Raw genomic sequence first — 27,602 nt, 5'->3', positions numbered from 1 at the left:
CCTTCTTTTCATCATATAATTTCAAAGTAATACCGTACCTGTGGCATTGAGAGGACATCGATTGAATGCCATGTCCCCAGCTGGGGTCCTTTTCCACACCATTGACATCAAATAGTCTTCAGGACAAATTTCATAAGGGGCTGCCATTTATAAATGAGAATTTAAATGGAAACATTAATGTGAAACAGGTGTTTTATTACAGAAAAGTCAGTCTTCAGTCTTGTCCTAATTTTTCATATGTATAAATTAACATAATTTGGTTTAATTTTAAGAATGAAGTACAAAAGTTCAAACACTTTCATTTTTATATCATATCTGTCCTTGTGATAGTTTCTATTTCATATAGTCTGTACTTTTATTTTCTTCAGCAAACACTTTAACTTGTAGCTGCAGTGTTAATAAGTTTGAATGTTTTCTTGTTGCTGTTTTGATCAATAACATTAAGCATCTATCAGAAGATGATGTTACTTAGAATGTTATAAGCTGTGATGCTTATCTTAAACTAAAATTTTTAAAGATTTGCCTAAAACTTAAACTGTATATGAAAGAATCAGCTCTGAGACCACAGTTGAAACATTAAACATGCTAAGAGTATCAAACAAGAGCTGTATATTCTGAAAGCCAAAAAGCAGGTTATTTCTTTGAAATGTGTTTCAGTACAAGCTGGTAATTAAGCAAGTATAATCAATAACATGGGACTGGGTGGCTATTAAAAAGACAGCCTTCCACTGGTTATTGCACTACCATTTGAAGGGAAAAAAATATTTTTTTACAAATCTGTAGTAACAGAACTGCGTTGGGAAAAAGAAGCTTCTGCTAATACTTCATGTTTTATTTTCACATGATCATGACTTACAGACTCCTTTCACTCACTGTAGTTTTTTTACTGTAGATTCCCAGTTTCTGATTTTTCAGTAAATTAGATTAGCACAGCAAACATCTGGCTGAAGTAGTCTTACGACTTAAGGCACTGCAAATTCTAGTTACTGAAATGTAATTCAGTCAAAGATCAGCATAAAAAAGCTGTGAGTTGTTTAAAAGTATTATTATATGTATTTCAGGAAAATTGTAACCACACTGCATTACAGCAAAGCGGTTACAAAACAAGAAAAATGAAAAGAGAAAGGAGATTCTATCACTATAGCAGATGGGTTGATAAGGCAGAAAGCAATGCAATGATTCACTCATGGTTGTACGGGAAATCTCTAGCAGAGGCAGGTGCTGACTACAGATTTTGTCCATCCTCTTACCTAACCCATAAAATTGTCCATCTTCCCTGTTTTGTATTTCTGTTGATGGAAGAGTGAGGTGAGTAAGGGAACTAACCATGCTTTCACATAAAGCTGTACCCTCTCTTTGGGGAGGACGAAGAATACCTTGCAGATGGCTCAGTTATACTAATATGAATCACAGTTGGGCAGAAAAATTGCTTGCTAAATTTGCCTCACCATCAGCATTCCTGAGTTGTAAATCAAGATGGTGCTGCTAAGAAAGCAGGATATCCCTTAATGGCAAAACCCAAAGAAAATTGTTTATATTCCTAATCTTGAATGCTAACCGTGCTTCAGACATGCAAAAAACGTGAATGCATCAGGCCAGTGTTACAATGGGAAAAGCCAGATTTTAATAAACAAAACCCATCTGGTGACATACACAAATGCAATTACTATCCTATTATGACCTTATAAACAAAAGAAATGTTCAGATTTGGGGAACATAAATCAACATAATACAAAGGCAATATTATAAATTACCTAAATTTGCTAAAGCTTAGAGCTCTTTGGGAAGTATATTTGTCACACAGCAGTGGCCATTTTAAACGTGTTGTGTTCACTAATCAACAGTTTAGGTGCTGATTCCCAGAACTAAAATTCTTATTTCTCTCTAAATATTGAGTGTTAAATATGTATTTTTTTTTGAAAAAAAAAAAAAAATACATGCGTATCTATACATACTTACACACACTGTATTTTCTCTTTTATGTTAGCATGACCCAGGTAATATCAGAGATTTCCCATCTATTTGGAAGCCTGTTACTTGTGTGCTTTTGTATCGCACTTTTCAGAATTCACTTTAATTTTAACTTTAGCCAATTGCCAGAGATAATCTGTGCACCTATGTGTTGTGCTCAAAGTTAAAGGCATTCCCCAGACCCAGAGTTATCAGGAAAGAGGTGCAGGACCAAGTCAGAGGCTGGAAGAGGTATCATTTAGCTGAGGCAAACAAGTTTTCCTTGTCCCTGGCTGACCGCATTGTACCTATGTGCCTTTCAACACATTGTATAAATACCTTGGATCAAGGAATGCTGAACACAGAGAACAAACCAGTTCTTCCCAAAGCTAAAGTATATCTGGCAGAACTTACTAATCAGGCATCCACCCACATTAAAGCATCTGTGAGTCTCCAACCCATGTTGCCAATGGAGACATTACAGTCATGCTGAAGCAGTATTATATTTGAGCTAAAAAGCCGTGCTGGCCCTGCTGGCTCTGCTCAGGACCAGTTCAAGTGTTTCTGTAACTATGGCACAACTAATGCATAGCACCCACAGATAAATGTGACTTGGCTGTACAAAATCATTGCTAAAACTTAGAAGCAAACAGCAAATACTGAGGTAAATTTGTTAAAATTGGCAAATAAAAAGCAGATGTCTCTTTTACTGACAATGGGACTCGACAATTTCTTCCCACACAGAGCACGTACACAAATTTTCCACATTATACCCTGTAATGATAGGCCTGAATTCTTTCCACCTAAGCACAAACACCCAACGAAGTCAGTGGCCCAGAAGCACAGCCTTCCTCCAGTACTACTGCTGAGGACATGCAGCTCCAAGAAGTAATCAACCCATCTGAGATCTGAGGAAGCTGTGTGCAACACACGGATAAAGCAAGAGACAACCTCACAGAGTTTACAATCTACCCAGGCAGCTAACAGATATGGGAAAGGGTAAAGAGAGGGTGATGTGAGTTAGCCAGCAGCACACAGTAGCTCACAAACGAAGCTAGAACAACAGTTCCTCTCTTGAATCCTAATTCAGTGCTACAGGCAAAATTATCTTAAACAAAGGCAATAGGAAAAAGCTTTAGAACATCTTGTTGGATACTACTGTAAAGACAGGAAAACCCCAAAGGTTTAATTTTATTATTTAGTTGCTGACAATCATTTTAACCTTCCCTCTTCCCATATTCCATCTTATGTAGCTAGTATTGCCTGAAGATAAGTTTATGAGAAAAACATTGAGGATCTGTTTTGAGTAAAATCTAGGTAAAGCAAAAATATCAGAACTCTTATAGAATTACTACAGATTTAACTACTATGTAATTGAGTATTTCTGGAAACCAATAGTGTATTATTGGAATCTAAGATATTCTTAAAACTGTCATAAGAACATGGTCTGATTTTTATAAAAATAAATTTACAGAAGTCTTCTCTCCTGAATAGTAGTGTACTTCTTTATCCGTTCTGACATCTCTTAGATTTCACTGAGACCTTTTATGGGACTTATCTTATTTCTCTTCCACATTCCTCTAAAAGTTTCAGCTTGCCATGTAACTCCCTATCAGCCACGCAATTTCCTTTTTTACAGACAGACCTATTGTTCACTCATTCTGTGTTTTTCCCAGTGATTCCTTTGTGATTAGCCGCTTAGCAAAAGAAACGTCAGAAATTTAGGATACCACAAAATGAAGCCAAAACATCTTCAGATCTTTGTTTTTCAGAATATCACAGAATGGAAAGAAACAATGACAGTTTTAAAATTGATAATAGTGAATAGAAATAAATCACAAAGATATTCAACATTTGTCCAGAAACCAAGCTGTTTGAGAAGCCAAACTTCAGATGACATTTCTGAGCCTGCTTTTCTTAGTGCTGCTAATATTCAGCTCCTATGAGTGATATAATTCAGCCACTGCCCAAGACATTTGAAAAGAATCACTGAATGACTACGAAGAAAATCTTGTATAAGTTCAGATAATGCAGAACTCAAATCACATAACATCCTGTCAAGTCTTCTAGTCAGTCAAGTGAACAGGTCTGTTTGCAAAGTATTTTATTGACTGTGGCCAGCATAATGGAAAAAAATGTTTTATTATCCTTTTGCTTCTACAGTTTAATGTCTGCTAAAATGTAACTGTCTGAAAATTTATAGGCCTTGTGGTGATATAAACAGGTGAAGCTTCATCCGCTTTAAAAATATGTTATGCAGATCTCCAGAGCTAATGCTAAAATAAAAGAAAATTAACACTTTAGTCTCTCATGTTCCTCAATGACTTACACAGAAAAAGAACCGGCAAGACAAAAATAGCTTTTCTGAGCTGTTTAAGGGCTACTGAAGAAAAGCATACAAATAATGAAATTTGCTTATATATTGCATCACCATCTCTGTATAGTATTTTTCAATTTTGCTTGGTGTTCATAAAATGTAAATCTGTATATCACTTTATAAAACTTCGGCAAATTATCCACTGTCTAGATTAAAATCTGAGATAATTTAGTAAATGGCAGTCTAGAAGCACATAAATCTGTTATTCAAGTACAATCTTCTGCACAAGTATAGCTTATTAAAAGATACTTTAGGTTATGGTTTCTGTAAGCACATTGATTCTAATCTGCAATTAATCAAATAAATAAATAAATTAAGTGAATGGCAAGTAAAGCTTTGTGTGCATTTGACTTGTAAATACATCTGTAAAGTATTTTATTAACAGCAGGTGGCAACCTTTGAAAATTAGACTGCTGCAGCATGTTTTTTCTTTTAAATATAGAAATCCAAATGATTTCAAAAATGGTTTTATAAACAGAAACTGATTGATCTGAATGTCTGCTTACAGGGAAGATTCACATTAACCTTCTCTTAGTGCTGTGCTTTCATAGAAGTCTGCATTAACTGTGGAAATGATAATTTGTTTAGGAATCCAGTGCAAATACTGCTTGTACTGCTTTCCAAATAATGAATGTTTTATTAAAATTAAAGAGATCACTTGAGAAGTAAGTTAAATTTGGTTAACCTCTTCAGTGTAGTATTGTAACTTTATAACTACAAATAGCACTTTTGTTGTTCTTTAAATGTAATGAGATTAATTGTTCTACCATTCTGCAAATACATTGAAAATTGTTTTTTGATGGCTGTCAAGGGGTAAACATGCTTCCTATGAATATGTGGACTTGACAACATAAAGCTCATGTCTAACGTATTTCCCATTTCCTGACCCAAATCATCCCCGTCTTTTCTCTGACTAGCGGAGAGCATAGCCATCGAAATGTCCAGAACTCAAAGAGATTGCTAGATTGATTTTTGCTGCCTTCTGGCTTGCAGTACAGAACAAATAATTTCCCAAGTGAATAGGTAAGACATTCTACACTACTTATACCTTATTTTGTTATCTTACATCTATCCAACAATGCATTCTTTTACTCTAGGACAATGTGCCTTTACAGATAAATATGATCTCACTCTTCAACTGTTCTTGTTTATTCATCACTTTTGAAGAAGCTCAAAAGTACATTTTTATTAGTTTTCAATGGGAAAGACTTAAATCTGCTGGGAGGGCAATGTAAAAAAGTGCTCCAAAGAAATATATTGAAGCATTATATTAAAACAGGAAAGATGTGCCTTTTTCATTTTCCAGTACTTTCCTTTTTTATAAAATGTTTCTCATGTATTCATTCATTCTATACAGTCCAGTAAGATTCACTTCTTCCCTTATCTTTACTGCACTGGAATTTACCCCAAATGTATTACAAAGATGTCTCTTGTACACAGGATAAAAGAAATTACAGTGCATTCAAATGTAATTTTTGTAGCAAATCATTACTGGTCCAAATAACGTAAGTATACTTAGTCAATTAAATATTTTTCTGATAACTTTCTTTACTGTGGTATTTTGATTTATTTAAAACATGATGCATTGCTCATATATCCAACAGGGCTAGTTTACACCTAGCTAAACAGCCACAACTCTACCAAGAAAAACAGCAATTACTTGTCTAAAGCAAGGCCAGATATGGCTCTTTATGTCTACTGTTTACAGACGTTGCTCTTGTCTTTCCTAAAGATGACCAATAAAGTAAGCTATACTGTAGTGTAGATAATAATGGTAATTTTCTCTCACCAGGACACCTCTGCTCACTGCACCGTCTAACTTCCTCTCCAGTTCCTTCACACTGTTGTCCAGTCACAGCAGCACCCTGACAGATCCTTATCCGCCTCTCCCAGCCACCGTCGCAGGATTTGGAACAGCCACTCCAGTGGCCCCATTGGTTCCACTGGCCATTTGCTGTTGGAAAAACATAGTTATAGTGGTGACATAATGACAATCATAAAGGAGGATACATACTTGGGTAAGAGAAGAAAAATGCCCAGATATGGCTAACAGTGAGGGAAGTGGTAGATGCAGGCACATGGAAGATGGTGAAGTCTCCACTTGGCTCATGGGATTGTAGTCTAAATGACTTGCATCTCGAGATAAAGTAAAAAGAATTGGAGTACATTCACTTTCACTTAGACTGCAAAACAGACATCTTTGCTTTTGGGTTTTTTTTAAATATACTTGTATAGTGCTGTTGTATGGTAATGAGAGACATTTACAAAGTACATAAGTACCTTTAAAAAAAACTAAATAAAAACATTTTTGCATGTGATATTTTAGAAGCTTGACTTTTACATTCTCTGACAGTGCAAATGAGGCTAAAAGGAAGTATAAACATCATTTACCCACCCTAGAAAGCTGCTTTTATACTGCCAGAGGATTGTGAAGTATTCTTAGTGTAAAAGCAAATCAGTTCATACACATTCACTTCATAGGTTTGTGAAACGCTTTATCAAGTTTTTTTAGGTCTCAAACATATCTTTCTAAACCTGTTGAATGCCATTTAATTGGTGATGAAGGCGAAAAGCTGCTACACAGCCCATAATGCATCCTTTCTCGATGTATTCTTTAGCTTTTTACTGCATCAAATGAAAAGGAGCAAGGATCCAGACCTCCCTCTGGAGGTGGCTGTTCTGCTCCTTTGCATCTCACCAACGTCTGCAGCAGCAGAAAACCCCAGTTCCCAGCTCAGAGCTACTGGCAAGACTGGTGAAAAGACTGTCCTGAAGAGAAGAGGTAGAGCTAGTACTCACCAGTGCACTCGGGGTTATAGCATTCCCGGCTCTCAGCCCAGGGGCCCCTGCACTCGGAGCCGCCGTGGGCTGCTGCCGTGCACTGCCGGCTCCGCTGCTGGGTGCCATTGGAACAGGTCACTGAGCACTGGCTCCATGAGCTCCACTCCTGCCACTGTCCGTCGACTGCCGCGGCAGGCACAAAAAAAGATGGACACAGCAGAGTTACCACCTAAACTGGACAGGGATTCACAGCTTCCTTCTAGGTTAGGGGGTTTCAACTTAGTCCCGAATGCAGCCCCTTGGATCTTGACCTCTTCCAGCAGTCAAACGTAGAAACCACCATTATGAGCTATTTCAACACAGTTCACAGCTGTTTTCCTTTTTCTTCAAGTAAACAAAACAACGTTTCATCTCCTCTAATTATACAGTGTTATAACAAAGGATAAAATATGATTTTTCCTTCATGCCAAATGATTTGAAAGGCTTTATTAAAACAAAGCCTTGTTAAAAAGATTGGTCTCGTTTTTTTTCCACACAAGTGGACACCAATCTTGTATCATGTATATCCTGAGCCCTTCAAAGTGATTTACTGTAGCTGCAGCGATCACTCAGATGGGTCAGCTTATAAGATTGTTAGTGATGACTGTGAAATTAGGTGTCACTAGTTGAACAGTAAAAGGAAAACAGGAGTTAGCATACTGCCTCACATACAGTCTCTGTTCTCTAAACTTATAATGCTGAATACATTTTTATCATTCATCCTCCCTGTAAGGTAAATGATCCCAGTTCTTCAACATTCTTTTGAGATAAAATGTAAGAGGACAGAAGCTGCTGCCTTCCTCCTCAAGTGTGCTCCTGTGTTTGTATATTGTGTAATATTCTTTCTGAATTTGTCAAGTTGAATTTTTAAACAATATAGACACAGTGACCGGTTCTGTACTTACTGTTTTCTATTAGCCCATACATTTGGGTTTGGACAAATATCCCCATGAGTTTAGGACTGTCACTTTTAATTTCATATATCAGAAAGCTCACTGAAGTACACGAAAATATTAAAGAAACAAAATAATAAAAATATAAGCCAATTAAGTTCCCATGAAAGTGAGCAATTATATGTCTATAATAAATAATGTCTCTGAAAATAGATAAATATTATGAAATCTGTTATTACTGACTGTGATAATTCAGAATCTTATGCTCATGCAAACTTCAACAACCATCATTGCACCTGTAGTTACTCAGTATAATGTCAAAACGTAGGCTGTAATACTATTTTAATTAATAATCTTCCTTGAAAATCTGGTTTTACAACTGTTATTGCTATAGAAGCACCATCGCTGAAAACTATTAACTTCACTTGGTGCAACTGCCAGCCCCTGGATTCATCATGGAATTTCAGGATTCATCTAAAGGAGAATTGGAATAGCAGTTTCCTAAGTTGGTGGTGTTAATAATTAAAGTAGGAAGCAGTCTTTAAGTTAGTGATTTAACATACTGTGTCCATATGGATACACCACTGCTCAGAGAAATATGGAGATGAACTATTTTACTGTTGTCTGATAGTAACCACAGAACATTTCTAACAGTTCAAAGATACTATCCATATCTGTAATGCTCAGGATCTTGGCAACTAGTGAATTAAAAGAAGAGAGTTTTTCTTTTTTTTCCCACCAAGTTCTATATTAAATACTCTATGTAATACATAACTGTGAACCACTTCTCAGTGCAGATGCCTCTCAAGCTATGAAGCTGCACCCTGATAATTTATTCAGCAGAAAATGGAAATCCTTCCAAACATGGAAGCTAGTTGCGCTCATTAATCATAAAAGCTTTATGTGAAGAGGAAAACATTATGGAAATTACATTTCAATGCACCCTCTTCAGTTTTATTCATTGCTACATAATACTATATAGGATAGGAAATATCGAATCAATTATTATAGTGTCTTTGGAGAAAACTCATTCCGTGGCTTCTCATATATTTTTCATACATCTCTTCTTTATCTTTAGAAGCAAATAGCATGTTAAGCAGAAACACGCTTAAAAGACTAAGAATTCAACATGAAGATTCTCTTATAAAATTGAACATTTGGATTACAGCAAATCTTGACATTCAGCAAAGATTTAAGCTGTTACTTTTAAATGTAACCAGTATATAACTTCCTCTGGTGAAAGTAATTTGGGTACAAATGAGTTTCAAAATCCAGAATTCTCAAATAACTGCTTATTTTGACAGATTAGGTGTAATATCTTTTGTGTTTCTTTACAATACTGAAGCAAACGAATGCATTAATTTATCCACTGCTATTTTTATTTGGCATTTCTCTTGTTTTCAACTCTGCTTCATGCTCATATATCATGTTAATTACTTTTGTGTAGGCACATGTAAAATTGTACAGCTGCCAACTTGCCCAAAACTTGGATTAAATCAAAATTTTTGCAGCTGCATTCAACACTAAAACTTCCATGATTTTTATCCTAAAGTTTGATATGCTTTGTTGACCAGGAGAAAAGCAAAGTTCAAGTTAAATAAAAATCTACGAAATTTAGTTTTAATTTTGTGAGGCACTAATTTTCATTTTTTCCTTCATGTCTGTTTTCAAATCATCAAACAATCATTTGCTACTGAAAAGTCTATCAACCATTTTCAGGAAGAGCTCCAATCATAGACAATTTATGTGAACTCCAGATATTCAACAAGCTCACTGTCAGGGCAACCTTCACAGACAGAAGTCATGAAAGAAATTTCTCATATTACAGCTACCCGACACTTAACGGTTACAATGAGCTCAATAATCATATATGTAATCTCTATGGTTACTGAACTCATTGTAATATTTAGGTATCATATAAATATATATTTACATACATATGTATGTCTACACATATATGCATATATAGGCACACATATTGAAAAATTTTGTCAAAATTAATCCTAATCTATGGACAAAAAAAATTAAATTTGTTTTGAATATATAGGGTTTGGGGTTTTTTCTGTTTTAATGGAAGGTTTAACATGAAGCCCACACTTTGCTTGCTTGGTTAGAGGTAGTTCTTGAAAGTAGTCTAGCAACTAACTCCCCCAAATAAGGCACTTACAATTCTTACCGTAAGGGCTTAACTGGGATTTAAATAACGCCCTAGCCTGTGTCAGCCTTTCATTGTGCACACATGTAAATAATATAAATTTTGAATAAATTAATAACAATTAAAATTTTGCAGTTTCCCAAATATGTTTCTTTCATGATGAATAAGTAACTAGTCAGCCTCCAAGCAAAGACAATTCAAACTCATATGGTGGACACAAACTGTATGATCTCTGGATGTCTCACTTTAAACCGCGCTAAGAAAGTTCTTTGCCTTTTGTTTCTCCAAGACCCATCCTGAATCAAGATTTCCTACACAACATGCTGCGACCTATAGAGGTAATTTTCTTTTCTTGAAGAAATTAAGAATTGTCTGCTTGTGTAACTATTGTGTAACTATTGTGTAACTATAATTGTAACTATCTCAAATAGTTACCATCCCAATTATGTCCTTTAATCACTACAGTAAGAATTACGAACAATATTACCCCCACCTACTCTTTGCATAACTTTTTTTTCCATGTGTAAAGGGCAATAAAAGAAATCACAAACAACCCACATCAAATGCATTGTAACAAAGCAGAGAGTTGCCATAGGAGCTCACCAGGGCAGAGTGCAATATTGCAAGGTTTGTGTTGTGTTTCAGGTCCATCACATGATCTTCCCCCATACTGGGGAGGTATACATGACCTTGTCCTAGTTCTTTGGCCTCGACCACATGTGAATGAACACAAACTCCAAGGTGACCATTCCTCCCAAACGCCATGTACTGCAACAAACCAAACAAATTTTAACCAGAAACAGACACACAAGTAACAGAAGATTAATATTTTAAATGGGAATTATTTCGCCACCTTCAAGGTAATCGGTACATAGGTAATCCTTAGCACTGGCAAATAAATGCTTTGCAAAATTTAGTTAATTTCTGTTTAAAAAGCATATTTTCTCTAAAATATATTTCACTTTGAAACATTTTCTCTTATCTTTAAACTAATCTCACTATCACATATTCTTTTCTTTCATTCTTTTAAGAAAGATGACTTCCTTTTTTCAAAAGTTAGTTATGGTATCTTTGGTGACTTGAGATATGTTTAACAGCCCTGATATTCAGGATACTCATCTTTGTTAAAATCAGGCATATACTTTATGCATGAAGGCAGCTCTAAACACTTAAAGCAATCAGAATTAAACTTTCTTTTTAAATTATAGGAATAAATATAATACTTTCTTACATTGTCACCATCATAAATTGTGGCTGTTACCTTACAAATGTTTCACTATTTAAAATTGTGGTGGAAACATGGTAGTACATCTGCTTGATTATATTCCTCAATAATTCCAAGACCACATAAGCAAAAGAGATTCACACTATTTACATGATCATATTAATTGATTTAACATACACATTAACACATGCATCACTCTGTCTTCAAAAGCTTACTCAACAAACTTCAAACACCTTTACCCTATACCATAAACTACAAACGCATACCAATATTTTAATTTACAAGTACTTCATAAAAATAATATCAAGAATCATCTTTTTCTACCTTATTTTTTTCCCCCTCTAGGAGAAACTAACATACAGTATCTACATGGGCTTATACATATATGCATTCTGTTTCAGAAACAATTTGACTTAAATTTTCAGAAAGTTCTCTAATACATTATAGTTAAGCATGTACTGGTAAAAAAAATCCATACGTGCATTGGTAAAACAGTTCTTTATAAAATGAAAAATACTGCAAAACAAACTTTAGTTATTTTTCTTCTGCTTAAATAAAAGCAGTTGCGCAGGTTTAAATTAGGCTCTGTGAGAAAAGGAATATAGTAATGCTAATATTTAAGAAAAATCCAGAGACTTAGTAACCAGACTGAGCCTCACACTCGGTATCACATAACTGTGTTTCTTTAACCCTGTATGTTTGAAGGATGTCTGGAGGGTGAAATAGTGTATAACATCTCAGTGTATAATTGTTAATGATTCACAATATAACACGAGAACTAGATTTTCTGGTTTGTCCTCACTTTTTTGATCAGTGTGAAAGAATGTGTATATAGGTTTCCTTTGCCCTGAAGGCATGTATCACCTGCCCAGTTTCTACAAATAAAACTTTTCTTGTAGGCATCAGAATAACATTTCCTGAAGTGAAATTCAGTTGCCAAGGGTGTGGAAAGACATTGAGTTCCCTGGCATATTATCACAAAATCATCATAAAGATGAAGGGGAATTCTCCACGTAGATAAGTTCTATTGCATTTCATTAAAAGTAAAGAAAATTGTCATTTCAGATTCTATGTTGAACTAAAGAATTTGTTAGCTAACTTCTGAGAAATCATACCTGACAGACAATGTCAGGCTTCATTCGGGGAAGGTTTTAATCCACTAGATAACAGCTCAGTTGATAGAAGTTTCTTAGTTTATCACATATAAATGGTCAAAAAGTACAATAATTATTCCATGTCTTACATGACTAGCTTTATCAAAATTATCTTATTCTAAATATCACATCAATCTGCATTATGTTGTCAAAAACACTCCCACAGGAACATTTCAAATTAATGTTACAGTTACAGATTTTAGTCTAGTTATTTTAGAATCCTTGATTAACTGTGACGATTTCAGAAAATTCAGGAAACCTAACTCTTCTAAAACTAGTAAAATTATTACTCTATCTGCATATAATCCCTTGTATTTCATTTTTTTTTCTCAACAGGTGCTGTACTTAGACATCTATTCCAACCCAGCCATATGATCTGAAGATTTTTTCTCATTGGCAAAGGGTTAGATTCTGAATTCAGATGTTATCTCTAAGACTTCATAATTTTTATCAAATGAGAAAAATTGAGAAACCACTTTGTCCGATCAGATTCGAAACAGAAGTCAATAATAAAAACTACATAATTTCATGTCCTGATACCACAATGACTGATTGAGATACTCAGGTGCAACAAGAACTTCAAAAAGTTCAAAACATAGCAAAAGTAGAAAACATCCAGGTTAGAAAAAGATGGATTAGAAAAAAGTGGATGTACCACCCCTTGAAGTGCTCAAGGACAGGTTGGATGGGGCCTTGAGCAGCCTGGTCTAGTGAGAGTTGTCCCTGGTCATGACAGCAGGGCTGGAATTAGATGATCTTTAAGGTCCCTTCCAACCCAACCCAAACCATTCTATGATTCTATGATTATTCTATTAAAAAAAAAAATAAAATTAGAAGGTCTTGACACTATGTAGACACAGGCTGAGGTTTTTTCAGAGTACTTAGGAGTTTAAGTCTACTGTTTAATTTGGGGATTTGATTCAGTACTGTCAAAAGTTCTTAAGTTAGTTGTCTTCATTTAAAAAAGACAAAAATATGTGCTAAGCAGCTCTATAAAGTCAAAAGATTGTGTACCTCTTCTAGGAAGAATGACTGCAGGTTAGCAGCAACACAGAATGCATCTTTTATGATCTTTGTATTTAGGTCTAAAGGTAAGCCAAACCAAAATGTTTCATTTCATCTGGACACAAACTTACAGTAGCCTCTATCTGTTTGTGGTTTAAAGGTTTAAAGTAAGCTGTGTAAAAACATCACAGTAAAGTGAAAACATCACAGTATGTTCTTGTACTTATGGACTTGTATACCTGAAACTGGTAGATAGCTAAGAAAGTGAAGGATGGAAAAGGCATAATACTAAAAAAAACCCCAATGTTAGGTAACAAATATCAAGGAGAACCAATCTGTTCAATGCATTACAGAAGTGTTCGGTATTATCTAGACCAGATTTAAAATAACATCTTAAATTTCCAATTTCTTACCTTTGAATATTTTTTATATTTAATTTACATTTTTTCCTTTAATATTATTTTCTAAAAGCAAAAAAAACCTTATAACATCTGATGAATTATAGCCAGATGAGCTATGCCAAACCACACCAGATGGAGAGCTGGCCCACAGAGGAGTTACTGTTTTCTATAACACAGTTTCAGATGCAAGATTCATTATTTGGGACAAAAATACTCAGATTATTGCCAACATATCTGTCAAAAACGTTGCTAACACAACAAGTTTGGATTACTGCAAAGCATCTTTCCCTTCTTTCTGCCACTCTGTGAACCTAATCACACTGAAGTGAACACCCACAGTGTTCACAATATGCAACTGCTGTGAAGTGGGAGGAGGTGTGAGGCCATGCTGGCCTTCATCCTACAAGTGTATTTTGAGAGATTTTTATTAGGGTTTATATGTTTTTTTATTTGTTCAGCTTTAAATTGAACAGATATTGGAAAGCTATTATGGCCACTGAAGTTTCAGTCTAAATGGTACATTTTAATATGGTTGAATAACTGCATCTAAGCAGATGCTGCACTAAAGGAATGTTTTAAATGAAATTAAGGGGTTTGCATGCACAAACTTAAAATCACTTAAGTGCTGTAGTTTCCCTTAGTGTAGTTTACGTCATCCATTAAAAAGTCTTGCATAAGTCCTTCATATATAAACTCAGAAAACCTTCTGACACTCCTGCCCTCTACCCTTCACATTTTAGCTTTACATTTACTCCACTTCTGCCATGTTTCTTTCTAGGAAAACCTAAGTTTTCCTTACTCTTATTTTCTTCCTCTCAAGTGAAGGCCTGAGTGTTGATTACTAACAATAAAGCTACACGAATTAAAAAAGATAGAGCTAATTTCTTTGTAGTGATTTTGTTAGTGTACCACGCCGACACAGCATATCTCAAAACGTGCAATATTTCAGCAATATGGCTAAATTTCACTGACATGAGCCCCGAGGAAAAAAGGGACATAGTAAAGCAGTCTTAGCATACCACACTAGCCAAAATATAGTTTCTGAGTGTACAAATGTTTGAAATTGTTTAGGACATTCCTGCTCCTGCCATATTTTTCTTTACCCATCAGTCTGAAAATGCTGAGCTTCAGCTACATTTTTTTTAAAAGTGGTTGAAGGCAATGGGGAAGAAGAAATAGAAACTAATAGATCTGCAGACGTGGAATTCCATGTTCTTTCTAAAGTTTTAACCGTTTTAGACATAATCTCTAAGCTGAAATGAATCAGTGGCACTGCAGTATTGGATCCCGAGTTGTCCTTGCTCACAAAAGAACCAGTAACCACAATGGTTACCTGAACTATGTTTTGTTGCCTACTCTGTTGCACTTTTCCAGAAGGCTCTTAAATCCAAGACACTGACTGATTTACCTAGTGGGATTCTGTCCCTGAAATAGTATTGGTCCAGAACAAATATAATTAATCCTTCCTGTTTTTACTGTAACTATCAGGAACACTATTTTGAAATTTAAGGTGCTATTTCTATACTAATACATACATATATATACACACACATATATATAGATAAATTCAGCAGGAAAAAAATAAATAAACTAATGGGAAACAGCTGCAAATTATGGACCAAATACTTTTCATGTACATATGTAAAAGACTCTGTAGTCTCACTGTTGCATAATAATGAAGTTGGTGAATCCCATGCTCAAAATTTTCCAGAACAGTCAGATCACAGAGAGATGCATTCCCTAACATACCAGTACGAGTCTTGGATATTAAAGAGATTATATGAAGGCAACAAATGAAAATATTCTGGAAATCTTGCATTAGTATTTTCAAGTTTAGCAGGTTGTCCTGAAGCTTGTGAGCAGATGCATACTTTTTTTTTTTATTTTGACGGGACATCTTTTTAATTAGGACACATTATTCGAGTTCTCAACCTCCCCTCCCCCCCCTTTTTTTACTAATGCAACTTTACTTTTTTACATGCAACCATATAATGAACATGCCCTAGCAGATTTTGTATTTGTGAGTTACAAGGAAAGGCCACTGTTACTTTTGTCTGTTTATTACTTCTAGTTTCCACTGTAAGATATAAAATCTTGCTGAGTTAACACAGTCAAAACGTTGTTTGAAATGAGTGGTACAGGTCTGGGTGCACAAGCTAAATCCCAGCTATACATCCATACACTTGGATTATTCTGTCACACTTGTGTTTTAATTACACTAATGTACAAACTATGCACTTCGTAATGCATGGACCAGAGATAATCCTGAACTCTTCAACTCTCTGAGTCAGAATACATAGTATGATGACAACAGAGTATATTTAGGCTAATAATTAAAGGGATGTTTGAAAAAATAATGGAGCTGTGACTAGGAAAAGTACATTTCTAAATTGCTAATCTCCAGTAGTGACCCTGTAGTCAGACAGAGACCAACAAATATTAATAGGTTTATAGCAATTATGTGAAACAACGTGAAAGATTAAGCACAGAAGATTAATTACTTAGGAAAGGTAACTCAACCTACTTAAATATTATCAGAATTAGCTGTGGTAACCTGAAAAAGAAAATATCTTAGCAATGTCACTGTTAGCCAGTAAGAATTGGTAGCTGTTGCTCATACTGGCTATCAGGAAAAGAAATCTGTACACTAAAGTGGGAGTTCATATGTAAAGAAAACCTTCTTTGTGACAAGAAATATAGAATAGTCTTTTTCTTGTGTGAGAATTGGTTAGAAGTTTGCTAGATAATGAGATTTTTAAGAATTTACTTTTTTCCAGTTTGCTTTGACAGCCGGTTAATTACTTTCAGTTTTGTATTACATGATGTTTTTTCATTTTGTTTTGATATGAAAAGTTCTCATTCCTTACTAGATGAATGCAGATAAAATTCTGTAAAATTAGTCGAGTTAAATGCCTTGCCTCTTCTTAGGTAATATAAAATGAGGAAGAAAGCAGGCAGCACTTCATCTCTTTGTATGTGCTGGACTCTATGTTTTCATGTTTATACTTCATGCAGTTTCAAAGGAATATTCATCTTTGATTTTTTTGAAGGTCTATTCCTTTCTTTTCCAGTTCTCTTTCTTCACTTATTTTTATACTTCGAAGCTGAGAGTTCTTTAGCTTCGTATCCCACCTCTGGCAGAATGTAAGCTAGCCTAAAGTTTTTGGAATTAGCTGACATTCTTTTTGTAGGAAAACACTTCAAGAGATCAAATTCAACCCTGTCTGGGGGCTTTGACCATGAAATATTAGAAAGCCCCATGTGAATTGCTTATCTAGAGCACGGTAGTAAAGCATTAGGTGCTGGCATCAGTTCTTATTACCATGGTGGCTTATCTAGGTATTATCTTTTAAGTTGCTTATGATTATAGAGCTTCCTTAAATGCTTGTAAGGCTGATACACAAACTCTGATGGGATCACATATGCACTTCCCATTGGATATATTTCAACACATAGAAACAATGTGAGATTCTGATTTTTAAACATTACTATTAGTCCTGGAGATAAGCTCCAAGGTATTGCCTATGTATAACAGTCTAGTTTACTCTAAAAATGGAGTAAGCCTCCCCAGAACCTGAAGATGTCTCACCAGTCTCTTGAGATCAGATGTTACAAAGTGCTGAGGAACTACTGCATGTGAAGGGACACATACCATTTCTTTGCATTGTAAACACAGCAGAGGAAAATGAATGTAGTCTCCTGGCATGTGCCTTTCCTTTTGCTTCCCATCCAAGATTAATCAGATCTACAGGTGGAGTCTGAAGAAATGAAATGTGCCCTTTCAGCAACTAACTCAAAATGCCTGTCTCTTATCCTTAGTGTATAACTACTGCTCAACTCCAACTATGTCCAGATCTCTGAGACAAAAGGAGTAGGAGAACTACAATGTAAGATACTGATGACCTTTACCTTGTGTCAGATGTAAGAGAGTTACTTTTTGTCTGATCTTTCTTCCTTTGATGGGTAGCTGTTGCCCTTTCTCACCAGAAAAGCTTAAAGGTAAGTCCCTGAAGGTATTACTGTGCATTGTCTGGCGCATTGCCTAGAAGACAGTACTCTAAATGGCGAAATAATTGCAGTGTCGAATAACATATGTTAACTTAACCCATCCTGTTAATCAGTCTCTGCTTCTTAATGTATTGATGATACGGATTTCTTTCCTAGTTTGTATTTTGTACTCACACTATGTCTTCTCTTTTCTGAGTGAAAATCAGAGATGAGATTTTTTAAAATCTGGAACTGTCAGAAAAATGACTTTTGTTCCATATCTTGACTGTTCAGGAAGTAAAAAGAGCAAGCTACATGACGAAATTGCACGGCTGAATAGAATTACACTTCTCTGCTCTAATTGAAATGCCCTTATGAAATTCAGGTTAAAAACAATAATAATAATAAAAAAAAATATAGTTTCATATTCTTATCATTATACAGTTCAAAAACATCCACAATTTTATTTATTGGCTGCTAACACTACCTGGACAGAGGGCAGTGTTATTGCAAACCCTTGATTCTCTTAAAGGGCCGCTGCAGTGTGTCCCGTAAGGTGATACACAAGTTCTGGTTCGCACCTGCGACCCTTGACCACAAGTAACTGAACACGTACTCCACTGGGCCCACTCTTCAACACCAGATTCACCTGTATTCAAGACAACAAACAAACATGAATACAGACATAAGTATTAATGAGAAATTTTTTTTTGCTGAAGCTTATTATCATCTGCCCTTACAAAACAAAGAATAAAGTATCATACCAAAACATATATTCAAAAGTTCATGGAGTAAAGCAACTGTGAAAAAGTGCAAGAAATAAAATAGAGACACCTAAAATGCTGCAGTCACATAACACCGGTCAGAAGGAAACACTTTGATCATTTAGCATCATTTACAACTTTATGTGAACTACTGCCCTTCAACATTTTAGAAACAACACTGCCCTTAGGATGATAGAAGACCACAGACAGCTTTTTTTACATAATCACAAAGGATTTATCATTGATATTCATACTTATCTCTCTAGAATGAGGGCTAGATAATAATTTAAGGAATTCTGCCACTAAGGGAATTCTGATTAAAAAAAAAAAAAACAAAACCAACAAACCAACCCCCTAATTTCTTATATTTTCTTGAGTGGAGGATTTTTGAGAGAATCTCCCTAGCAAAGAGAATCATTTTTCCTACTAAATTTTAACCTAAACAGTGGGTGGGAAATTTGATTATTTACTGCACAGATCTGCTTCTTGCTTTTGACTGACAGGTGTGCTAAACTCTTGAACATATTAGACCGCATCACTGTGTGTAGTACATACAACTACATTAAAAATTGCCAGATGTGATTTATTAATAACATAGGTTTGAATAGCATTTTTTAGAATTGCTGAGATATCATGTAATTTATTTGTATTTTTTGAAAGCAAATAATGCATAAAGTCATCTTGTATGGATGATCATGAAAGAATGCTTAAACTTTGTTTCCATGAACAGTCATAAGCACAATTCTGGAATTCCTTTCCCAAAGGCATTCATGTTCAGAAAAATAGATCCCTTGAGTATTCTCAGAAAGCAAATGCAAAAAATAATGTGAATATACCTCACTGAATGATTTGAGTAAATAATTTGGACTCATGTTCACCTTTTTCCACTAAAAAAACAGTATAAAATGACATGATGAAGGCTCTATTACACTCTTAGTTATTAAACCTAAGTCCTTTTTGAAATAAATGAGATTTTACTGTTTTGAAATCAGTGACATGATGCAACATTCAGTCTTGAATAGCTTTCTTAAACTTTCAGTTATCCCAATATAACCCTAGTCTTCCAAAAGTCTAATATTGGTCACAATCAAGGAAATGTCTGGAAACCAAGGAGACTCTGGCATTGTCTTCCAAGAATGCAGTAGATTATATACTGTTCCTTGAAACTGTGCCTTTGTACCGATCATCTGTCTAATCTAAAAATTTCTATGGACAAGGACAAAATGATGAGATTTTTACATACAAAAGTTTACCGAAGTGATTATTGAGGTCATCATCTTTAACTGTTAACTGAAAAAAAGAAATTTGATCACTGCTTATTTTTTAAATCATTTTTATATGAATCTAGCATTTTTATTAGGTTGTTACGTGTCTTGTGTTCTTGTAGACAATGTAAAATGGCAAATATAGCTAATATCTAGGCAGACAGTAACAATTATACAATATGCACAGTAAGCCCTGTGTACATGCTAAAAATACTTGTATTAATATGGGTTTCTAGGCTAAATACTTTTTGTTTTGTGCTGCATGTTTGAAATTTGATTTTCCTTCTTTTAAAATGGTTTAAATGAAATGTCAAAGAGCAGAAAAAGTCAAAGCTATGTTTCTCAAGATGTTTCTCATTATGTAAAACAGTCATATATACTCAGTGTAAATTATCTACAATCCATGCCAGACATAGTGACAGTGCATAGATAATTAAATACAGAAATTAAGTATTAAAAATTTAAAATTTCAAATATCATAGAGTGAAAAACTGTTGGTCTGCTCTCAGTCCTTGCAATATGATGAAAAAGAGCACTAACATGATACTAAAAAGTATGATTGTATTAAGTGAATTCTGAAATTAATTATTAAAATTTCTGAGCATATCTGTGCTGTCTGTTCACAAAAGGCAGAATTTAGCAATATATTTTGGCATATGCAAAGGATAGAAGGCTTAAACAGTTGCTGGAGCAAGATGCTCCACATTAATTTGATATATGGTGCAAAAAGAGTAAAATCAGAGAAAATAAAGAACAAATTTACGTTACCAGCTGCTTTGCTTCCTTTTGCAATACGCATCATGATTTTTTGGTACTTTTTAATTTTTCAGAGTATTTTGACTGCTATCAGTATGATTATTGCTTATTTTAAAGGAGAGAAACATCTTCATAGATATACCACAGTTAACCTTTTTTAATTCAAGCAAATAAAGACTTCTTTACTTTATAAAATAATCCTAGATTGCCTATGTAATCTGCAAATACATCTTCTATTGTTTTCTTTATCTTTTTTCCACTTTTTTCTTTTCTGAAAAGAAAAATTTAAAAGCCCTACTCTTTATTTTCCTTCTAGTTTTCAGTTACTTGAGAAATCCTAAAATTTTTAGATTTATCATATTAAACATACTATCTCAAATTAACTATCGGCAAACTACCAAGCCTTTATTGTCCCCTGCCGCTCAGCATGTAAGAGGAAACATAACTTACTGTATGGAAGGCCTCATTGATCTGTGTAACACTTACCTGTATTATACTCTCTAAATCGCATAACACCTAAGGGAAGGATCAGTCCAAACACATAAAATGACAAATATAGGAGAATAAATTATTAACACAATATTTTTTTAAAAAAACAAAATGTTTTGCTGCCTCACATCACTCATTAAAAAAAAAAACAAGAAAATGCACATTTTAATACCATATTTTAAAACTCTTTCATTCCCCAAATTTGGTGGATTATGTCCATTATTCTAACAGTATTAAATGCTCTTCATAAATCTTATCCAGGACAATTCTCTGTTTCTGTCTCTTTGCCTTATAAAAGCACACAAACATTTTGTTGCACTTTTGCATTTGTTTTATTATTACACAAAATAAAACATTAAGCAGACTTAAAACATAAGAAAACTCATAAACTCAGTATCCATTTACTTTAATGGTTATTAGACTTCTTAGTACATAAGTAAAGTAATGAGATAGATATGTTAGAAAAAACCTTATGAATCAGTTTAAGAAGATATCACATTAATTATATCACAAGAAAATGAATGCATTAGAGGTGAAGAAAATATGCAATGATCACTACAAAGAAAAATCAAAATGGAGAAGAGATGAAAATTAGTAAGTATGTCCAAAAAGAGCATAATATTACTTAAAATGTCCTAACCTACAGTATGTAAAATATTGATTTCCTCAAAGTTGTGCATGGAAATTTATATGCTCTGCTGATACATCTCACATGCTTTCAGAACAGGATCTTGAAAATCCAGCCTATATAATTTGGATTGTTCATCTCCCACTCCACACACACAATCTACGAGAAGGTGATGGTGTGTTGCATTTACTATGCAGTTCTCTAAGGCTCCTAATAGATGCACTGCAGTATATGACTAGAAATTATGAAATACAAGTTTTACCTGATAATATGAAGGTTTTATATGGATTAACAAGGATTTATATGAGGAAATAAAACAGATCATCTTATTTTTTGGACTAATTGTATGAATTCAAGAAACAGCATAAAAGCAAAGGTGTTATTCTACGTAGTAAGCAACTAACATTATAAGCCTGAGTTATGTATGTAAGTAATAAGTTCTACTTTCCTAAACAAAAACTGCCCGGAGACCAAGAGGGTTCTAGGCTCCCTTCTTCCATTGCATTTGCTTACAGTTGTATCAACTGAGAGTTAGCCATAAAAGTAGTCCTATAGATTAATAGGAGGAAAACAGACTTTTTCCCTGTTCTAAGTTCTTTACCAAACAGATTTACACTGATTAGCTATTAGTGTTTTTAGATTACTTCAGATATCGATTTCCGTAAATCTGTTCAGTAAAGCACCCTACTCCTAAAGAAGTCAACATGCAACGTAACTAGAAGCAATTATAGCTCTTTTACTGAAGTGAATATAAAATTGGAAGCATTATGTGTGACTGATGCAGGCATAGTTTCTAGGTTAGTAACTATGGAATACAGAGTAAGTTTTTTTCAAATCCATACAATAATAATGGGGCACAAGATTTTCAATGGAGTAACTTACTGGAATGGAGCATGTGGGGCACTGTTAAAGACTTAGATTTTACCAACAGAGACACAGATCTTCATCAATATCAAAATGAGCAGCAATTGTGGTGCATGAGAACTTAATTAAACTCACCACTGAAACTTTATTGTTGGCCTCAAAGGTAGCTGTGGCAACTGTGGGTAAACAGGTTTGGATTTGGTTTTTTTTTCCTTTTTAATTACTTCAGCTCTAGGTTTGTGAGATCTTTTTGGTAGCTTTATCTAAAGAAGATGTAGTGGCTCAAACAAAATTAGAAAACATGTTTTAGATGAAAAACTGTTAGGTAATTTGCACATCCAATTAAAAACTACTTACGACCAATTTCATCTAGTAATTATGAATCTGGAAACTAAAGAACAGAGTGTTGTGCTGGGCCAAAGATAGTAAATACTGAATGTACGCACATTAAATTCACCCAAGTAATTAACTAATTTGATAAACACCTAAAGCTGGGGTAAGACCTCAGTCTATATATAAAGAAATTTTTATGCATGTTCTTAACGTATAAAAAACCGTAATATGTCACAGCAAGCTGACCTGTGTCTTGTATGTGTGACACTGTCTTGAATACCAAAACTCATGCTTAACTGATTAAATATCCACATTCACAGTGCATGTTTTTGTATGATCTACCTAATTTTCAGCTACTTTATTTATGGACTTTAACTGGTGAAAAAAAAAAATGATACAAAAAAAGTATCAGCTTAGAAAACTGACAAATATGCAGCAAAAGATTATGGAAACATGCAGTGGTTTTGCTAAAATTAACGACAGTAAATAGAAAAATGTAACTGATGTATTACCAGTTTGTGCCATAAATTTAGCAGCATCAGCTTGTTCCTGAGGGACCCTTTTCTCATGAACAGATCGAGGTCGCTGACTTTTAATTGTATGATCTCCCATCATTCCAAATTCTAAAGACAGAATAAAGGTTTATGAAAGCTTGTGTGTAGACATTTCTCAAAAGTCACATACTGTCTCATGCAATATGTTCCTAAACATACCTGGAAGTTGCTGGTAAGAGTCAGGCAAGTGAGCATGGCAGTTAACATCAACTTGACTTTGCTACACTCAGCTTTTAATAAATAATTAAATTTGTGTCTGCAGATTTTCAAACATGATTTTCTGTATGAACCAACATTCAATGTAGTGACACACACTATAAATCATCTGTATGACATGGGACAAAACCAATTATTCAAATGCAGATACTTCATTCCTGTATTTCAAATCAGGGCAAACCACACTAGAAAATGATTGTGACAGCAGTAGACACTGCTGTTCTACAGCAGAGCCTGCTGCTCCTCCAGAGGACTTACATTTATGCACTCATCTTTAAGGCTGACGAACTGATATAAGGAGTCATCTTTGGGAATGGTAGCAATGAGAAATGAGAATAATTTAGTGAATGAAACGCTTAATTTGCAGGCTGAATCCAGCATAAAAAGTGCTTGTGGACTGTTTCTTTTCTGAAACCTCTCAGTTATAAAAACTATATCTTGCTCTCAGTATTTAAAAAGAAGTCCCCATTGATTTAATGAGGAAATCTCTGTAAAAATCAATGACATAAAGGCCCACAGTGTGGGAGACCAGAGTGCTTCATTTTTTATCCTGTCATTGCTGTAATTTTCCCTGTCTGGTCCTGTCTTCCTAACCTTCTACCTTGGAGCCCATTTTCTCACTTTGCGATGAAATGCGGAGGGTCCATGGCACTTAGAGCAGGACTGCTGTGTCTTCAGCACAGTTCCCTCTGGTCCTCTCAGGCACACACAGCTCTCTGAAGCTCGGTGCTAGATATTCACTTTCCATTGGCACTCTAATTTAGGAAGCACGGGCAAGGAAACGTGGGTTGACATTGAAGCTACTTCAAATACAACCACATGCGGTTTCTGATGAGGCAGAAGGTATCTGAAGCACTAGGACTATAAACATTAAAAAATACCTTTTTGCTGGAAGGTTACTTTGCAAATGCAAAATTCTCCCCAATTTGTAAAGTCATTAAGATAATAAAGCTTACCTTCCTGACCCGAAAGATGCAAATAATTCTAAAAGATGTAAATGTTACTAACAACTGTTATTTGCAAACACATTGTTTTGACAAATCATTAAACATTTTACAATTTCTATTTAGAATAAAGCAATAATAAAAAGTAAATATGTTTTTAAGGGGTCAATCAGTGGAGAGAATGTTTTTTTCCTTTCTAGTAAATTATGAATATATTTCTCCAAATTAGTGTTTCTTTTCATAAATATTCATTAATGGCACCACTTAATATATAAATTTAATTATTCGTTTGAAAACAGCAATGCACTTTGCATTCTAAAGAGAATATTTGAAAATCCAATTAATGAAATATATTTTGAGAATTAAAAATTCAACATTTTTAATACATCCCAGAAATATATACAAAAGAAAATTAAATTATGTATATACATACATATATATGATATACATATATGTATGTGTATACATTCTTATAGATGTGTTATAAAATTTTATTAGTATATTTTTACAAAATACACCTCCTCTGATGTAAGATAAGTTTTTATTCCGCGGGAAATCTCTTACTCCAATTTCTGTTTTACAATCAGTATTCAAATGCAAATTAAGATTAGAATTATATTTTTGCAATTTTTTACAATGTGCAGTAGAGAAGACCATTGAAACTATAATTTACAACGCGGTGAAGGACAAGACACTTTACATAGCTTTTCCCTTCAAAAGGCTGTGAAAGCAAAGCTTGTTTGGTCTGAGTTTGCTGCCTGCCTGTCAGGCAGTGTAGAATACCTGGCACCATTCTTACAGAAGACTTTATTCGATATTTAAGTTACAAACAGAATGCAATAATGGGAGACCTTTGCTAGAGAAAGCCTTCCAGAGGCATACACAGAGCTGGTGAATGCTTTGGTCTCAGTCCCGCAGCATCCTGTGTTTTGCACAGGCATATGCAGTGTCCCACAGGAGAAAAACCTCTGGTTGAGAGGCAAAGGAAAGTCTGAGAGATCACTTTCTAGGGTTGCGGTTTATACACAGTGTAGCTCTCTTCACAACAATGGAGTTACCCATGAATATCCCCAAGCAAAATAAAATGCAAGTCGTTGATGCATATCTAATCATGCTGCAAGTTTCTCATCTTTCCACTTGGCAATAACAAATTTTAATTTACACATTCAACTCACTTCAACTATTGCTGATGGTCTTTGAGACGCACTTTTCAATTACTCTCTCTTTGATATATTAAGCTTTCATATAGTAAATATATAAATATATAATAAATATAAATGTTTCAGAACAAAGATAAAAATATTTCTTCATAAGTTTTGTCAAAGGATGTGACTAGACTTATGCAGTGCTCTCATTTTCATATTCAGCTGAAGTATTTAAGCAAATGCTGCATGAGAACAAAAACGTTAACAGGAAATGTAGTGTACTGGTGTGAGTGAGGAGTTTAAGGCTTCATTAAAATTCAGGGCTCATAAGAAAAGAAAAATAAGGGTCAAGTACATTTTCGTAATGGGATCAGATGTGTCCAGTTTCTGTGTATAAGTACAAAGAGTGCTCTCAAAATTGTTTAATCTAAGAAGCTCAACAGTAATGATTTTTTTATGAAGCATTTTATAATAAAATACCTTACTTAAGTGACTGTTGTAGTTTACAATAAATACTAAATAGAATAAAGCTTTCCTCCATTTTCAGATCCTGGCAAAATAACAAATACAGAAGACGAACCAGTTATGCATGTACTTTCTGAGCTGGAAGAACATTTTAACCCAAGTAAGCCTAAAATACGAATAAATGGCACAGTAGTTTCAAGGACCCTTTTGTGTGGGAAAGACGACAGGAATCACCTTACTTTAGACAGTATCTGGCATGGAGGTGTCCTGCAAGGTCAAGCTGTCATGATTCAAGACCTGATGTCTGGGATATAACATCACCATGTTTGAAATAAAATTCTGAGTAAAGGCATTTTACTCGTTCTCACTCTTCTTACCTACATCGCGCTCCTGAAAATAAGTTTTCTAACCCAGAAGAAGGTATTTTTTCAGGCATCAGTTTCTGAACAGAATTTTTGGTGATGCCTGCCCTAATTTTTCCCTAGATGGAACAGGACAGTCCTTCTTAGCTTCTACCTTAAGCATTGATATTAATCAGATTGTTTCATTAAACAAAGAGGGACAATGAATCTTTTAAGCAGCAGATGGGTGCATGGCATGATCCAAAAATTGCCAATGTGACTCTAAGGTAGACCTGGAAACATGGAAGGGTTTTGATGATTTTTACTACATTGTTAACGCTATAATCTACCTGCACGAGAATAAAACTCATAAAGATGTATCTCAAAGTGTAAAACAGTACTATGGAGAGCCCTGAATGGATAACTTTAACCAGACCATGACTTATAAAAAATCATAACATACTCCAAATATTTGTGGCAGAAAATCTGAGGCTTAGTTATCTGACAAAAGAATTTATCCTGCTGTCAGTGGTCATTTGATGGCTATGGAAGTATAAGAGCTTCCTGCAATAGGATGCATATTAGTTCTTTCCTCAGTTGTGCAGAATGGATCAATACTTGGAAGTATTTTAGCAATGCATATATCTTAAAATAGATGTAATTTATCATCTCAGTTTACTTATAACTCTGAAGCATGTAATAGAGTTCCATGCCTTCTAGGAGTGAAAAATATACCCACAATGATTTCTGAAATTCCAAAGTTTACAGTCGAGTATTATTTACAACAACTTTTATCTGTAGTCCCATTGGCTTTACCTTTATTTTTAGGTTATGTTATGGGATTTTTTATTCCTATTGAGTAACCTTTTTA

At 34.6% G+C, this 27,602-nt stretch overlaps 1 protein-coding gene across 8 annotated transcripts in view; it reads right to left on the bottom strand.

Moving 5' to 3' along the window:
• Positions 1-27,602, bottom strand: part of ADGRB3 (adhesion G protein-coupled receptor B3) — a 457,722-nt gene that overhangs the window by 249,859 nt on the left and 180,261 nt on the right. For 6 of the 8 annotated variants that reach the window (XM_054061560.1, XM_054061566.1, XM_054061567.1 and 3 more), the window contains 7 exons: positions 23,579-23,689; positions 21,239-21,268; positions 18,455-18,616; positions 10,799-10,963; positions 7,127-7,291; positions 6,117-6,281; positions 39-140 (listed from right to left, as the gene is read on the bottom strand). In XM_054061560.1, the coding sequence (XP_053917535.1) occupies positions 39-140; positions 6,117-6,281; positions 7,127-7,291; positions 10,799-10,963; positions 18,455-18,616; positions 21,239-21,268; positions 23,579-23,689 (900 nt within the window). The remainder of the gene's footprint in view (positions 1-38; positions 141-6,116; positions 6,282-7,126; positions 7,292-10,798; positions 10,964-18,454; positions 18,617-21,238; positions 21,269-23,578; positions 23,690-27,602) is intronic. The other 2 variants (XM_054061564.1, XM_054061568.1) reach the window with 2 other exon arrangements.

Source organism: Cuculus canorus, chromosome 3 (assembly GCF_017976375.1).
Source record: "Cuculus canorus isolate bCucCan1 chromosome 3, bCucCan1.pri, whole genome shotgun sequence".
Taxonomy (NCBI): Eukaryota; Metazoa; Chordata; class Aves; order Cuculiformes; family Cuculidae; genus Cuculus; species Cuculus canorus.
The sequence above is the reverse complement of the archived record's forward strand: the minus strand, read 5'-3'. Positions and strand labels throughout refer to the sequence as shown.